This window comes from Micromys minutus, assembly GCF_963924665.1.
Source record: "Micromys minutus genome assembly, chromosome: 21".
NCBI lineage: Eukaryota > Metazoa > Chordata > Mammalia > Rodentia > Muridae > Micromys > Micromys minutus.
The window spans coordinates 639,674-656,582 of record NC_137956.1 but is presented as its reverse complement, the minus strand read 5'-3'; the positions used below and the strand labels follow the sequence as shown (position 1 = coordinate 656,582).

Genomic DNA, 16,909 nt, shown 5'->3' with positions numbered 1-16,909 from the left:
ACTTTAGAAATAATGAGCAATTTTAGACCTTTATTCTTGTAATTACATAGAAGACACAGGCAGTAGTCCTACAGCTTCAGACACAGATCCTATTGGAAACGGTGATAAGATTCCCTGACAGAAGTGGAAACCAGTGCTCTCTGTTCTTGAAGTTTCTGCTATTGTGACTTCTTGGACCTCAGATACTGAACCTGGAATGATGAGCCAAATAAAACCTTTCTCCTCTAAGTTGCTTTTGTCAAGATATTTTACTGCAACTGGACACAAAACTAAAAAGTGTGTTCAATATATAACAAGTGAGGGACCAGTAACTAAACATTATACTGGCCAAATGTAAGGGAAAATTCTGTTAGTTCAGTTCTTCTGGTTACAATCCAGTTCCCAGTTACCAAAGCCCTCCTCTCAGGGAACCAGTCAGGCCAGGATTATGGTTAGAGGTTTGGTAGAACTAAATAATTCAAAAGACACCTTAGTCTCTCCCTAGATAGCCTGGAGAACTCGTCCCCTAAAAATCTAGATCCTTAGAGTTGAGGCAGCCAAAAGAGGCTGAACCTTGAGAAGGAGCAGTAGCTCTAAGCAGCACCAGAGTGAGCAGAGCAGAGGAGGCTCAGCTGGAAGCTCATCTAAGCCATACGTATGTGTAGATAAAGGGCTCACAAACCATCAAGAATCTTTTCATATCACAAACAGAAAGAAGCCAATATTCTTACCACATGCACACAATGGAGACTCAACAAGTATCTGCACATAATGAGAAAACAAAAAGAGCTTATACTACCTCTGAAATCTTTCTTCTCAGTTTCTCCACTGGGGTCAACTTTTTTTTCTTCTTCTTCACCCTCTTCTCCTTCTCCAAAAGAGGCCATAAATAGTACCCCAGTTTGGGACAGTAAATTCTTCAGTTGACTACAGAGTAGATCCAACAAGGACTGAACTACTTTGGGGCTCAGTTTATCAGCATAGGTTCTATGTGAAATAACAGGAAAAGTAAGAATGAGAACACAAAACGGGACAGACACTGTGGAAAGACAGGCCCCACCTCATTCTCTCAAGACCTTTGTAGTATTTATTTACCCAGTGGTGATGGCGAGAATCTGGAGCAACCTTGTACTGGCCACTTTCAAAGCTGTGCTAAGCTGGGAAACACCAGTCTTTGGCAACAATTGCAGGGGCTGTCCCAACATGGTGTCTGTGCCACATAACTGTGACAATACATTCAGCAGACCAGTGGAAATTGCCAAAGAAACATCAACTGGCTGATAATGAACACTGAGCGCAAAAACTGTAACCAAAAGAAGACGTTGCTGGGCTTCTAAGAAAGAAGAGAAAGACAGTTGAGAATCTCTTCAAAATTAAATATTTACTAAAATAAACTTCCCCAAACTATAAATGATAATATAAACTAGTATTTAATTTTCAAGTATTTTATACTGGTCTACTAATATTAAACATAAAATAAAGACAATTCTCTACCATAACCTTAGGCCAAAATATTTGCAGAAATATTTACTCACCAATGTGATGCTTATTTGCTTGAAGGGCTCTCTCTAGAGTAGCAGACAATTGTTGATAAATCTTATGAACAGCCACCTGGATTTCAACCTGAATATTTCTTTTAGCTGCTCTGATCCCATCCTAAATTACACAGAGTTACTTTTAAAATCAGCACAATACTACAATCACTCACCTAATCCCAAATGTATGATTCACAAACTTATACAGACAATGAAAGATCTTTAAAGGTAATTTAAAGGCTCTGAGAATTTTAACCTCAGTCATATACATCACCAGGTTCCAGACAGTGCCCCTGGCTCTATAAAAGATAAAGAACTGCAGACAAAGCAGGATATCATGTGTGCCACTTACTTGGTAGTGATGCAATCGGCCACTCTCTCCTTTGGCTCCTGTGTGTCCAACAGTGCCTAGACCGAAACACCCTGCTAGAAACTGCAGTCTCACAGATGTGAGCAGGGTGGATGACTGAAAGCCTGAACTCGACCTGCTTCCTGTCAGCAGGATGTTACCCTTTTCCTCCATGCCAGACAATAGAGTGAGGATCTGGTGAAGTGCCTCCAAACGAAGCTTGAAGGAAAAACATTTGAGACTCTGTCACTAAACTCAAACATAAGGAATCCTGTATGCCACAGGTATTATATTACTGTTTATTAAATTAAAATGCATCTAAAGCCTCTTTAAATATATCAAAGAAGTCACACATACATTGAGAAGATCTGCGTTAGTGCTGAGGCCTGGACTCAGGATTTAATGTGCTCCATGGCTCTTTCTATCTCTATGAAAAATTGAGTTGGAATTTTGATGGGAATTGCGTTGCTCATGGAAGATCTCTCAATCTTCTGAGATCTTCTTTGATTTCTTCAGAGACTTGAAGTTCTTGTCATACAAATCTTTCACTTGCTTAGCTAGAGTCACACCAATAGATTTTATATTATTTGTGACTACTATGAAGGGTGTTGTATCCCTAAGTTCTTACTCAGCCTGTTTATCCTTCGAGTAGGGGAAGGCTACTGATTTGTTTGAGTAAATGTTATATCCAGCCACTTGGTGAAAATTGTTTGAGCTGTAGGAGTTCTCTGGTAGAATCCTTGGGGTCACTTATGCATATTATCATATCATCCACAAAGAGTGATTCCTTGACTTCTTTTCCTCTTTGTATCCCTTTGACCTCCTTTTTAAAGTAATTGCTAATTGTTCTGGCTATACTGAATAAATAGGGAGAGAGTGGACAGCTTTGTCTTATTCTGATTTTAGTGGGATTGCTTCAAGTTTCTCTCCATTTAACTTGATGTTGACTATTGGTTTGCAGTATATTGCTTTTATTATGTTTAGGTATGTGCCTTGAATTCCTAATGTTTCCAAGACTTTTGATATGAAGGGATGTTGTATTTTGTCAAAGGTTTTTTTCAGCATCTAGATGAGATTATCATGTGGGTTTTTTCCTTTGAATTTGTTTATATATTGGATTACGTTGACATATTTTCATATATTAAATCATCCCTGCATTCCTGGGATGAAGCCTACTTGAGTATGGTGAATGATAATTTTGATGTGTTTTATCATCAATATTCAAAAAGAGAAACTGGTCTGAAGACCTCAAATTAATCTGGAATAACAAAAAACCTAGGACAGCAAAAACAATCTCAACAATAAAGAACTTCTGGGAGAATCACCATCCCTGTACTACAGAGCAATAGTCATAAAAGCTGCATGGTTTTGGTACAGAGGCAGACATGTTGATCAATGGAATAGAATTGAAGAGCCAGAAATAAACCCATACACCAATGGTCACTTGACCTTTGACAAAGAAGCCAAAACCATCCAGTGGAAAAAAGAAAGCATGTAGAAGAATACAAATTGATTCATTTTTATCTCCTTGTATAAAGCTCAAGTCCAAGTGGATCAAGGACCTCCACATAAAATCAGATATACTGAATCTAATAAAAGAGAAAGTGAGAAAGAGCCTTGAACACATCACTATGGGGGGGGGGGGAGGAGTATTTCCTGAACCAATGGCTCAGGCCCTTAGATCAACAATTGACAAATGGGACCTCATAAAATTGAAAAGCAATGGCCACTGTCAATAGAACAAAATAGCAAGCCACCAATTAGGAAAAGATCTTCACCAACCTTACATTCGATGGAGGGCTAATATCCAAAATATACAAAGAACTCAAGAAGTTAGACTCCAGAGAACCAAATGACCCTATTTAAAAAAAATGGGTAACAGAGCTAAACAATGAATTCTCAACTCAGGAATACAGAATGGCTGAGAAACACCTAAAGAAATGCTCAACATCTTTAGTCATCAGGGAAATGAGAATCAAAACGTTCCTGAGATTCCACTTTACATCAGTCAGAATGGCTAAGATCAAAAAGTCAGGTGACAGGAGATGCTGGCAAGGATGTGGAGAAACTCCTCCATTGTTGGTGGCATTGTAGGCTGGTAAAACCACTCTGGAAATCAGTCCGGCAGTTCTTCAGAAAATTGGAAATAGTTCTACCTGAGGACCCAGCTATACCACTCCTGGGCATATACCCAAAAGATGCTGCAACATATAACAAGGACACATGTTCAACCATGTTCATAGCAGCCTTATTTATAATAACCAGAAGCTGGAAAAAACCCAGATGTCCTCAACATAAGAACAGATACAGAAAATGTGGTACATTTACACAATGGAGTATAACTCAGCTATTAAAAAGATAACTTCATGAAATTTGCAGGCAAATGGATGGAACTAGAAAATACTGTCCTGAATAAGGTAACCCAGACCCAAAGGGCATGCATGGTATGTACTCACAGATAAGTGGATATTAGCCCAAAAGCTCATAATACCTATGATACAACCTCACACACCATATGAAGCTTAACAAGAAGGAAGATCAAAGTGTGGATGGTTAAATCCTACTTAGAAGGGGAACAAAAATTCACAGGAGGTGGAGGAAGGGAGAAACCTGGGAGAGAGGTGGAGGAGGGAAAATGGGGGACAGGATCAGATATGGGAAGAAACATGAGAGATGTCCAGAGGGTCAGGAAAGTGAATAGAAATATGTAGCACTGGGGAGTGGGGAACTGGGGGAAACACTAGAAAGTACCAGACACTAGGAAAGCATGAGGTTCCCAGGACCCACCAAGAATAACATTAGCCAAAAAAAAAAAAAACAAAAAAACAAAAAAACAAAACAAAAGCAAACAAACAAACAAAAAACAACAGAGGGGAGACAGAACCTGTAGAGAACACCTATAGTAGACAGACAAAGCCCCCAGCTGAGGGATGGGGTCACTCACCCAGAATTGTTCCTATCTAAAGGAAACACAGGAACAAAAAATAGAGCAGAGACCGAAGGAAAGGTCATCCAGAGACTGCCCCACCTTGGAACCATCCCAACTGCAGACACTATTGTTGATGCCAAGAAGTGCTTGCTGACAGAAACCTGGTATAGCTGTCCTCTGAGAGGCTCTGCCTGCACCTGACTAAAACAGATGCAGATACTCACAGCCAACCAGTAGAAGAGTTAGGAGGACTGAAGGAGCTGAAGGGGATTGTAGCCCCACAGGAAGAACAACAACATCAACTATGCAGACCTCCTAGAGCTCCCAGGGACTAACCCACCAACCAAATAGTATAATGGATGGGTCCATGGCCCCAGAGGATTACCTTATCTGACATCAGTGGGTGGGGAGGCCCTTTGATCCTGTGGAAGCTTGATGCCCCAGCATAGGAAGGATGTTAAGGGGTGAGGCAGGAATGGGTGGCAGAGTACCCTCTTAGAGGTAAATGGGAGGGGGCATATGATGAGGGGTTTGTGGAGGGGAGACTGGGAAGGGGGACAACATTTTAAATGCAAATAAATAAAATAACCAATAAAAATGTAAAGTTTGGAAATAAGATGTCAAGGCCACACTCTTCTGCATTTTGGTCATTCTTTGCAAAATGAGAGTAATAGTTTGGTGTCTAATTTACTCAAAGCGCTACTATGAAGCACACAAGATAGGATACATGTGAAGAGTTCAAAGCTACATAGCTTTTTAAGTCTGAGTAGTAAGATTATGTAGGATGAATCTTTCTAGCTCCAGAATCAGAAGAACGTCTCCATGGTCTGTGCAAGGCTCACCTGTGTTTCTGACTCTACCTTCTCTATTCACTATTGGACTACCCAGCACCACAGTGGCTCAGCCTACCCTTCTTTGAAAAATAAAAAAATGAATTTTTACAAAAAAAATTGTAAACCACTTTTATGTGAAGCAGTGATTTTATCAGTAATGATCATGACCACAAAAATCACAGTACTGATCATCAGCTCTGAAAAACATGTAGAAGATGCTCTATGTGCAGCAATATCAACTACTCAGTCAAGAGTCTTTGTATGTTTAACTGAGTTTTAAGACTGATTTTTGCTTTACACATGTATATATACCTGAATGTATGTATGTGCACCTTGTACCTGCAGGCACCCAGACAGTCCATAAAAGGGCATCTGATCCCTTCAACTGCAGCTACAGGCAGTTTAGAACCACCTAAGGAGGGTATTGGCAACAGAACATGGGTTCTCTACAGCATACACTCTTAATCACCAAGCCATCTCTCAAGCTCCAAATCAAATCAGGCCAGTCTGACCTAAATAGGGACTCTTTCTCAAGAGGAAACAGGGGAGGAGTGAAAATGGAGAGAAAAGAGCAACAAAAGACTAGATCTCAATTTAGATTAGATTCCCACAGTAGTGATTACTACAGTAAAGTTGAACAAAATTTGGATGAAAACGTCAAACTCAGGACTAGGAAACAGTCTATGGGCAAGACTGTTGACTCTGAAAGCATAATGGGGTGAGTTCTAATCCCCAGTACCCACATAAAAAAGCAGGCCTTGCTGTGTGAATCTGTAACCCTAACATTGGGAAATTAGGAACAAGTGACTTCTAAAAGCTCACTGGCCAGCTAGCCTAGGCAGAGAAGAGGTTCAGAGGGCGATGAAGCAGAGAACAGACACCACCTGACATCTTTCTGTGGTCTCCACATTTTCAGTTCACACACTCACAGACCCATCTCATTAGTATAAATATATTCTTTCCTCTTTAACAAGTGATAGAAAGAACTGTTCTGAAAGAACTTTCTTTAGCATTTCTCAGTAAATAATTTGCATATATATTTTATATAGTTACATACTGAGGAGTAAAAGTTTTTCAAGCAAAAGAGGATCATGAATAGGAATTGCTCAAGAAGCCCTGAGATAGGACTGCATTAATCTGTAATAGTAGATAGTCTTCATTTTTCATGACCATGACGTGTTGGAAGTTGTCTTTGTCCCTTATAAGGAAGTAACTTATAGGAAGTTCCTAAATTTGGATTTGCTCCCCTATCCCTTTCTCATAATTAAACTATAGCTAGAAATTTGGAGAACACAGCTACAGAGTTCAGTACTGTCAGATTATGTCAAGGATACATGATATCACATGACTTAGTAATATTCATCATGATTACTTAAAGTTCTATCTGCCAGATTTCTAATGTCATGCTTTTTTTCCCTCCTTCTCATACCCATTAAAAGCAAGTTACTAAGCTCAACCCACTAACAAGGGTGAAAGATTTAATTTCTACTAGAGGAAGGAATATCAAAGAATCTATAGACAGGTTAAGACAGTCACTAATATTTGGGGCTTATTCTGTGGTTAGGCAAACCTCCTGGGTCCCCTAGTTTTTTAATGGATGTCTCTTCATCAGTGGGTCTTTACTACAGCAATCATTATTGTGCGCATTTATCGCTGTGTTTTGTTCTTGCCTTCTTTTCTTTTCGTTGCTTTTGGATAGTTTCTCCTAGGAAGCCCTAGCTGGCCTGGCACTGATTATATAGCCTAGTCTAGGCTCGAACTCACAGCAATTCCTGTGGCATCCTTCGAATGCAGAGATAAATAGTACAAAATGGAGGTTATGAGAGGGATCCAGTTTCAACCTTGCTTCTAGCAGAGGGAGAACTAATGATATTTTGTTCTGAGATAAAAACTTTAAAATGCACTTTTTATCTTGTTCAAATACTGTTATGGTGCTTTCATTAACAAAAAGATGTCGAGTTAGATGCACGCCTTCAATCCCAGCACTCAGGGAGGCAGAGGCAGGTAAATCTCTGAGTTTAAGGCAAGCCTGGTTTACAGAGTGAGTTCCCAGGACAGCCAGGGCTATACAAAGAAAGACCTATCTCTAAAATACAAAACCAACCAAACAAACAACAACAAAATAATAATAAAGATGTCACAAGCTCAAGTAGAGGCTAAAGAGATAGGTCAGTAGGTAAAACACTTACTGCATAAGCACAAAGACTTGGGTTTGGATTCCCAGTACCCATAAAAAGCTAAGCCTGGCAGCATCTCTGTGACCCCAGTACTGGGGTGGAAGTGAGGCGCAGTCTACCCAGAAGCCCAATTCAGAAGGTATCTTGCCTCAAAATAATAATAATAACAACAACAACAACAACAAAAAAGCTGGACCAATAAGATGGTTCAGTAGCTAAAGGCATTTGCTGCTAAGACTGAAAGCCAGAGTTTATCACTAGAACCCACATGGTAGAAGGTGAGAACTGAGTCCTATAAGTAAGCTGTCCTTACAACTCTGTTCTGTACAGGACACCAAATTTAGACTCCACACATCTACACACATTGCATCGCATCATATTCTCTCTCTCTCTCTCTCTCTCTCTCTCTCTCTCTCTCTCTCTCTCTCTCTCTTGCTCTCTCTCTCTCGCTCTCTCTCTCTCTCTCTCTCTCTCTTGCTCTCTCTCTCTCTCTCTTGCTCTCTCTCTCTCTCTCTTGCTCTCTCTCTCTCTTTCTCTCTCTCTCTCTCTCTCTCTCTCTCTCTCTCTCTCTCTCTCACACACACACACACACACACACACACACACACACACACACACACACGCAAGGGGGTGGTGGGATGAGAGATGAGAGAGGCAGGTAGCAAAGAGAAGAAGGGCAAAGCTTTTCACAGAATTATGCATTCAGTGGTTCACTTTTGGTTTCCAGAGTTACCTATGAGGAGTAAATATCCACAACTTACCTCTGCCCTTAGCTGTTGCTGCTCCATTGCAACGATGGAGGCCTGGGGACTTGTAGACATACTTTCTTCCGGCTCCTTGAAACCTGGAGCATTCCCTACATCTCCACTTACAAAACTTACAACATTTTCAATCAATGTGTGAACTCCCAAAGACTTGGTAAGGTCAAAATCAGACTCAAAGGAATAAGAGGAGTTGTAGAACCAATCTCTGGTATGTTTCAGGCGAGTCCAAGAGTCACTCAGAGATTCTACTTGACTATGCATAGGACCTACATGAAAATAGGGGTAAAAAAATCATACATCAACAGCAATCGAGTAGAGAACACATCTCACACTAGATGAAGGTGAAGCACTACTATCATACCAACTGGGGAGAAATGGGTACTCATGTTTGAACACATGCATGCATTAAGTGAATCTGGGCAAAATGCTTTGGTAAAAAAAAAAGAAGAAGAACAAATGAACAGAAATAAACAAAAGTTAAGAGCAATGTAAGAAACTAAAGAAAAAGCCTTGTTGATGTATCGGTGTCCATGTGAGTGCTTTAGCAACACACTACCACAAGACAAAAAAGGCAGAAGCTGCTCTCTAAGCGCTTCATCAGAAAGTCTCTGAAGTATTACAATGCATCATTACTCACGAGCAACAACAAAGAACTCTATTGGTAAAACTCAGTCAAAAAAGAATCTCATCTGACTTAACATTATTACTGCAAAGGAAGTCACAACCGCACAAAACGTCTGCACATCTTCAATGAAACATTAGCAAAAATGAATATACAAGGGCAAGTAAACTTACAGAAAGGAGACATAAATATCACTCTTAGGTTTCACTAACACAAGGAACTCTCTCACTACCTGTCATGTGCATATTTACCTCAGATTGTTAAGCTCCTATATAAAGGAAGCAAAGTTTCACAAACAAGTAGTATTTGTTGTAAAATAGTAATGGCATAGTAGTCTGTGTTAGCTGCAGCAATAGCTAAGTATTATTAGCTTGCTGGTGAGTATTCTTAGGTTAAACCTTTTAAACATCAAATGTTACCATGTTAGAATACAAAAACAACTTTCTAAGTTACACGCCAAGTTTAGCTTTAAATAAAATATATCCATATCCAATTCATATTCTTTGTCTTTAACCATTCTTAGGGAACTAAGTTTGCTAATTATACTTTTGGTTCATAATAAACCCTGTCAGCATTGTTTGGCCTGCTTTTGTATTTATATATTTACATTATTGAAAATAAACATAAAACTGACAAAAACTTTTATCAATTTGTTTTCTACCTAAATTTTTACTAGTCTGAAGCTTAGGCTTATCATCCTCTTCCTTTTACTGATATTGAATTTTGTCTTACATTTACTCTAAAGATAGACAGTTTAACTGTGGTTATTATTTTGCATGGGCATACATTGTGTATGTATGTGGGAATATAAACACCTGAGTGTTTCTAGATGCTCATGATGCACACAAATAAAGTTTGACTTAGAATGTCTTCCTGGATTGTTCTCCATCAACATGTTGTTGCGGGGTCTTGCAGTGCACCTAGCACTCACTGTTTGGCTAGTTAGCTATCCAGCTTGTTCTGAGGATCCCTATCTCTGCCTCCCTTGTCCTGGGGCTATAGGTGGGCTACGAAGTCCAACTGATCTTCAGGTAGTTCTGGAGATCCAAACTCCAGGCCTTATGCTTGCAAAGCAAGAACTCTTGATTTACTCACACAGCCCCAATTTTAGCCATTTTTTACATTCTAAAGAAAGTACTATTTGTGTAATCATTTTCAATATGTTTTTTAATGCAATATAATATTGCCAACATAAATCCAAATTACTATATGTAGCCAGGATTCATTTGTTCTGCTGCTATATATCCTATCACAAAACATATGAATTTTTATGTTAGGAATTAATTTTAAGGTACCCAACAAAAATACACATGGAAAAAAATGTACATGTTAAATTATACCAGACAGAAAAGTTTAGCAAGATTATTACTTATACACTAGTGGCTGCAGAGGAATAAATTCTACTACAATATTCAACATATACTCTTCCTTTTTTTTACTATTATACTGGTACCAGTTAAATCTCAGGGTTTAAAATTCAGACATGAAAATTCTTAATAAGAAATTAATATTATGAACTATTAAATATCCTAATCCTTATCCTCTCATGGTAAAAATCTTTATCCTTAACATAGTAAAAATAATTCATATACCAAAGAATATATGGTTTAAATACCTTTTATATTTTAATAAATACTCTTTTCTCAAAAGCTTCTGAGGTGGTGGTAGTGGTAGTATATGTGTGTGTGTATCTGTCTGTGAGTTAGGGGGATGGTAATAGGTATGTGATACACATGGGAGAATGAGTGGAGGCATGGATGTTTGTCCGTTGCCTTCAGCTGTGTTTGAGATAGGGTATCTTGGTTTTTGCTGCTGTGTATACAAGAAAGAGTAGCTGGCCTATAATATTCAAGCTATTCCCATCTTCCCTTCCTTCTTGCCATAAAGTGCTGGGATTATGAGCACACAGATACTTCAGCTTTATGTGGGTTCTCAGGACCTGACTGTCTTCATAAGTACTTTATCCACTGAGCCATTTGCAAAACCCCAAGAATTCTTTTAATAAAAGCTCCAGGACTGGAGATATAGTTCCACAATAGAAAGCTTGCTTAGTATGCAAAAAAAATTCTAAGCTCCATCTCTAATACAGAGAAGAAAAATCTTTAATTTTCAGCTTTATGGAGATGAAAAATAATATGAAAAAATTCCAACTTGTATGTATAGCTTTCATAGAATATAAAAAAGTAACAGGTATGGGTATATATTATGTTATGTTAAAATATTTTAAATAAGGAAGAAATTTAAACCAAGACACTCATTGCTCATTTTCTTAAGCTAGACAAATTGAAGGGCAATATATGACTTAACCAACGAATGTCAGGTTTTAGTTCTTTGCACTGAGCTTATTTTACTTACTGGCAAAATTGCAGAATACAACAGTCCTTTTAACACATGCAAGTTACTTTTCCAAACAAGTCCCTAATATCTACTGTCCAGTATTAGAACCAAAGACACGGAAGAGACCTTGAGGACCGTCTATGTCCATATCCCCAAGTGAGGATACAGAGGCTAAGACAAATGAATTTACCAAATTAGCAACATTGGTTCCTTCATTCTAGGTGAAAAAAGTTCATAAATTCCTGTTATTTAGTGACTCAAAGCTCACAGATCCATGGAAATTCCAATTAAAGGCTCAGTCACTAACCACCAATAGTAAACTGCCTTTATATAGAGAGAAATATTCCATAGAATTACTGGACATGCCCAAACTAAATCCCTTCTGAAAGCAGGAGTCAACAAACTTTTTCTGTCATGTGTCACATAGCACACATGGTCTACAAGGTCTCAGCCACAATGCTCCATCTTGCTATTGTAATAAGAAAGCAGACAATTGATAAACACATGAATACGGCTTTATTTCAATTTACAAAACATAGTGAAAGGTCAGACTTGGTCTACTAGATGTAGTTTGAAAACCATTAAAGGATAAAAGTATTGGGAACATGAATCAAATAAACTCCTTATGAATAAAACATAAAATCAGGAAAAAAGAAGGGGCATGGTGCACACCTTTAATCCCAGCACTTAGGAGGCAGAGAAAGGAGGATCTGTCAGTTCAAGGCCAGCCTTGTCTCCCTGTATTTTAGGCCAGCCACATACTGAAAGTAGTCTCAAAAAAACAAAACAACACAGCAAAACAATGGAGGCCAAAAACTTAAACATAGAAAAATGAGACACAGAATTTTACTTAAAACAAAAACTATTAACTTTACATTGTTCTGTGTTGTTTAACCTCAAAATAAGTAAGCAAGCTAAAAGGAGGTTTCTACACCTCAACTAACATAAAGACCAATGCTTACTACTTACTAACTCAAGTGAAAACTAAAGAAACAGTTCAGCAAGATTTTGAGACGGTTTACTTGTCCTTACAAACGTTGGTTCTTAAATGGACTCTTCAAAATGAACATGACGGAGCTGCAATACATACTTTATAAACCATAAAATATGTAGGCAAGCTAAAAGGGGGAAAAAATTTAAACATGCCATCATGTACTTGCTTGAAGCTCTTCTTTTTTCTGGGGCTCAACTGGCCAAAAAGGAGTAAATACCCTACCACATGAGAATCAGAAGACAAAAGGAGACATTTGATACAGGAGATAACATTTACATTCATTATGCAACTTGAAATGCACAGATAAAATAGCATTTCACCCAATTTGCTACATCATGAAACACACATTGACACGTTTCCAGCATTACTTCAGCAATAAAATGCTAACACATTGACAAAGGCTTGAGATGGGACTCAAACTACACTTTAACCAATAAAATTTACCCAATAAGGCTTCTGCCACTGCTTCTTAAATTGCTGAGATTCTACCACTCTCACCATAACAGCTTCTGCTTACACAGGAAATAGCAAGCCCTGGTGAAGGTCTTATCTTTCTGTAAACCATTAGCTCAATCTCCACAATCACAGCAAATCTTTTAAGTATGTATCAAATACCAAAATGTCAACAGGTTTGGTAAGTTTTGTTAAGAATTTGATAAACTTACGAATAAATGAGTTCCTATTTGTAAAGCAATTAAAATAATTTTTGGTGATTATGAGCAGTTTATAGGCTTCTGAATATAAATTTCACTTTTCCCTGGGAAACTTGCTTCTTCTGTTTCTTTTTAATAACAGGTCAAATAATGAGTGAAGTGCAGCCGACAACCTTCAAGGAGCTTTGTATAGAGGCACCGAACGTACACTGACAATTATTATTTATCCACACATTTAACTTTAATAAACAGGGTATAATTAAACTACTGTTACCTGACTTTCAGAAAGTGAGGACCACAAAGACCAAGAAATGGAACAGTTATTTTTTTTAATGCCTAACTTACTTGTATAGACTCCTTTTCCCCTAGAGCTGAGGACTGAACCCAGGGCCTTGTGCCAAACAAAGCACTGTATTGCTGAGCTAAGCCCCCAACCCCCGGAAAAGCTATTTAAGAGAAAACTTTTGTATTTCCTCTTCAGATACGAGAAATGAGTAAATATGCATATAAAAGAATCATCCTTGGCCAGACATTTATTTGTTCTCCAGATTACAGGTCACAGTTTCACAACAAATAGTTTGGGCAAAATACTTCTCATACTTGGAAGGTCCCATATAAGATATGCATTTTAAAGCTTATGGAAAATGATTTAGTTTGACAAGTGAATAAGAATAAGAAATACTGTACTACCATTTAAAAGCAAAATAAAATACACACTTCCTCAGTGTGTGGCCCAAGGATAATCATTAACGACATAAGATTTGTAAAAACTTAGAACATGCATCAAATGTTTTTAAATTTTTTAATTAAAGATTTATTTCAAAGTATGTGTTTATGAGGGTGGGGGTAATCTTGTGCACATGAATACCAGTGATTATTTTGTTGTTGTTGTTGTTGTTGTTGTTGTTGTTGGCTTCACTCCTGAAACCAGTGATCTACAGGATCATGCAATGCTGTGACCCTAGAGTTACAGGTTGCTCACAACCTGGTAAGAATGACAGGAAGCAAGCTGCAGGCCTCTCCAACAGTGGCACATGCCTCAGCCCTGAGCCTCTCCAGACCCTCTAAAACTATACTTTCAGTGTTTGTGAAGAAAGGTTTTTATTACTATAAGTAAAATAAAATCTACAAAGTATGCATCTTTATTATGTATTAAAGTCTAGGATCCTGAGATGGAAAAGTAACTATTTTGGACTACATTCCTAAAATAGTAACTCTTTAACTTTCTAGTTACTTTATTGTAATCCCTGGGAATAAAATAAAGAGTAAAGTTATTCCCTGGGAACATTAAAACAGAAAAACTGACACAATAAATTGGTACATTAAGTGATTTGATAAAATTTCAAATAATCACTTTGCCTCTGTATTATAATTTCCAAAATGAGTAGTTATAAAAAAAAATTCCACAAGCACCTTTATATGCTTTTCTGATTTAAAAACAACAACAACAACAAAGATAAATTCCAATAAGAAAATAGGGAGGTGCTAGCACTATCTTGAGATTTTTAAGGCAGATAGTTTGTCCATACATCAAGTTAAGATAATGGCTTGATTAATCCTTATCTATTTAGAGCTAAAGCTATAGAAGATATAAACATAGTTTTAGGATAAAAGTTTTGAAAAATGATCAATAGGCACCAATTCTAAGTTATAATTTTCATACATTTGATTCACAATTAAATTATGTACTACTCCATACTATTCAAAGATAATCATAGTCCTTTCCATTATTTCAAGGATACTTCTTTGTTTCACACTGGCATGATTAGGGATTAAGTATCAAATGTATACATTTAGAGCATTATAAAAAAGTTGTATGAAATGATAACTACAGCCAATGGACTAACACTTACAAATACAGCTACAATAGAGTATTACATTAGCAAGGCCTCAAACATTAAGTTAGCTCTCCTCTGCTCCTCAGCAGATCTACAGTTCTCAGCCCCTGGTATCAGTAAGCACTGAGTACTCGAACACTGACTGAAACTTCTGAGGGCTGGAAAACAGGCACGTACCACCATGCTCAGATTTAACACGGAACACCTAACAATATTCATCTTAGCCAAACAAATCATATAAGCTATGATGATCCTTTTTCACATTCCTTCTCTTCTTTGTAGGGTTTTATTTGATTTTGGTTCTTATTACATATGGGAAGAAGCTTAAAACACCAAGAAAAGATTTCATGTGGAAGAACAGAAGTTTGATATCATAGAAACAAATTTTCTTCACAAGCATTTAGAAAACAGCCAACAGTGGAAATTCTTAATATTTTGTATTTCCATAACACTATTATACACATGGTTTTAAATGAAAGTGTTAGTTAATAAGAAAATATTAATATTTAAGACTATCTCAGTTACCCTTGGATTTATATTATCTACACCAACTGCTCTTTTCCTCCACTTGTAATGTGTTAATGAATACCCATTAAGATGGTGTTACTAAGAAAAGACTCCTGGTAATACTATAAAATTGCATGCCATATAGTAAAAGAACAAATGGGGAAGGCAATGTAGACACTTTTATTTGAAGGTGTATGTTTGTGTGTATTAGGCAACTCCATTAGTGAGCCAGAACATAGAAAACTACACACATAGCCTCCCAAAAAAGACAGGGAACATTTCTGGAATTCTATATTTTTTAAAAGTGCTTTATAAACGAAACACATGAAAAAAATAGAATTATTAACTCATATATTTTAAATATATATGCATTTTGGAGAAAATTATCTTCCTTTTAATTTTTCTAATAAAATACTCTCAATTTCTTTTGTCAATGATATTCCAGTGACAATCAGATTTAAATATATTAGACAAAAAAAAAACAGCTATTTAATTTAAGCTGATTTTACCTCTCTTCCTATGAGATGATGCCAAATCAAAGTCAACATTTCGTCGGCCACTCTATAAACAAGTTTAAAAAAAGTTTAGATGTTAAAAGATTTTTATTAACATTCAATAATGCATTAAAATAACCCATATAACTATAGCAATGGCCTATTTTTTCACCAACAAAGTCAGACAACTACACACCCACTGAAAACTACTATAGAAGTGCACACATACATAACCTCACAGATCCTAACTCAAGCAAAAACATGTGCTAATTACCACAAAGAGCAGCTGGTTTTATTTGCTGCTACTTTTTTCTTTATGTTTATCTTCCAGTTACAGCATGACCTTAATATTTTAAATACCTAAAATCACTGCAGTAATGCCCTAGTTCCAAAAATTACTATTTCTTTTTCTGTCTTTATTTTCCTTTTTTTTTTTTTTTTTTCAATTTTGCACTAGCCTCAGACTGGGAATTTAGAGATCATCTGACATATATTTTAACAAGGAAAGTTACACAGTTCTAAGTCTCTACTGGCATTCCAAAATACTTCGTTTTTATTAAATCTGTTAAAATGGAGATATCCCAATTGATGAAACTGTAGACAGCTTAATAAAGAAACTGCTTTGAGGAAAAACAGAAGTTTGTTCTTAGAAGTCACAAAGTGAGCATGAAGCCGAGCCTTGGCTTTCTGGGGCCTCTGTGCTCTCTGAGCAGCTCACAGTCCTCTGTCTCTTTAGCAGGATCTTCTCTCACAGTCCAGACCGTCTCTTGGTCACTCACTGGATCTCTGGCCAGCTCCTGCCTGCACTGTGTATAAATGGCTCCCAATCTTCCCTGTTGCCAGCTGTCATCTGATGTTTCTACATCCCCTCATGATTACAGTCTTACTTCAGTGACAC

The 16,909-nt window shown here is 37.4% G+C and overlaps 1 protein-coding gene across 1 annotated transcript in view; it reads right to left on the bottom strand.

Annotated features, from left to right (window-relative positions):
* HERC1 (HECT and RLD domain containing E3 ubiquitin protein ligase family member 1) overlaps positions 1–16,909 on the bottom strand; it is a 146,045-nt gene that overhangs the window by 70,171 nt on the left and 58,965 nt on the right. The window contains exons 25-30 of the mRNA XM_080934559.1: positions 16,027–16,078; positions 8,564–8,832; positions 1,867–2,082; positions 1,515–1,635; positions 1,075–1,312; positions 779–966 (exon numbers count right to left, since the gene is read on the bottom strand). Of these exons, the coding sequence (XP_080790685.1) occupies positions 779–966; positions 1,075–1,312; positions 1,515–1,635; positions 1,867–2,082; positions 8,564–8,832; positions 16,027–16,078 (1,084 nt within the window). The remainder of the gene's footprint in view (positions 1–778; positions 967–1,074; positions 1,313–1,514; positions 1,636–1,866; positions 2,083–8,563; positions 8,833–16,026; positions 16,079–16,909) is intronic.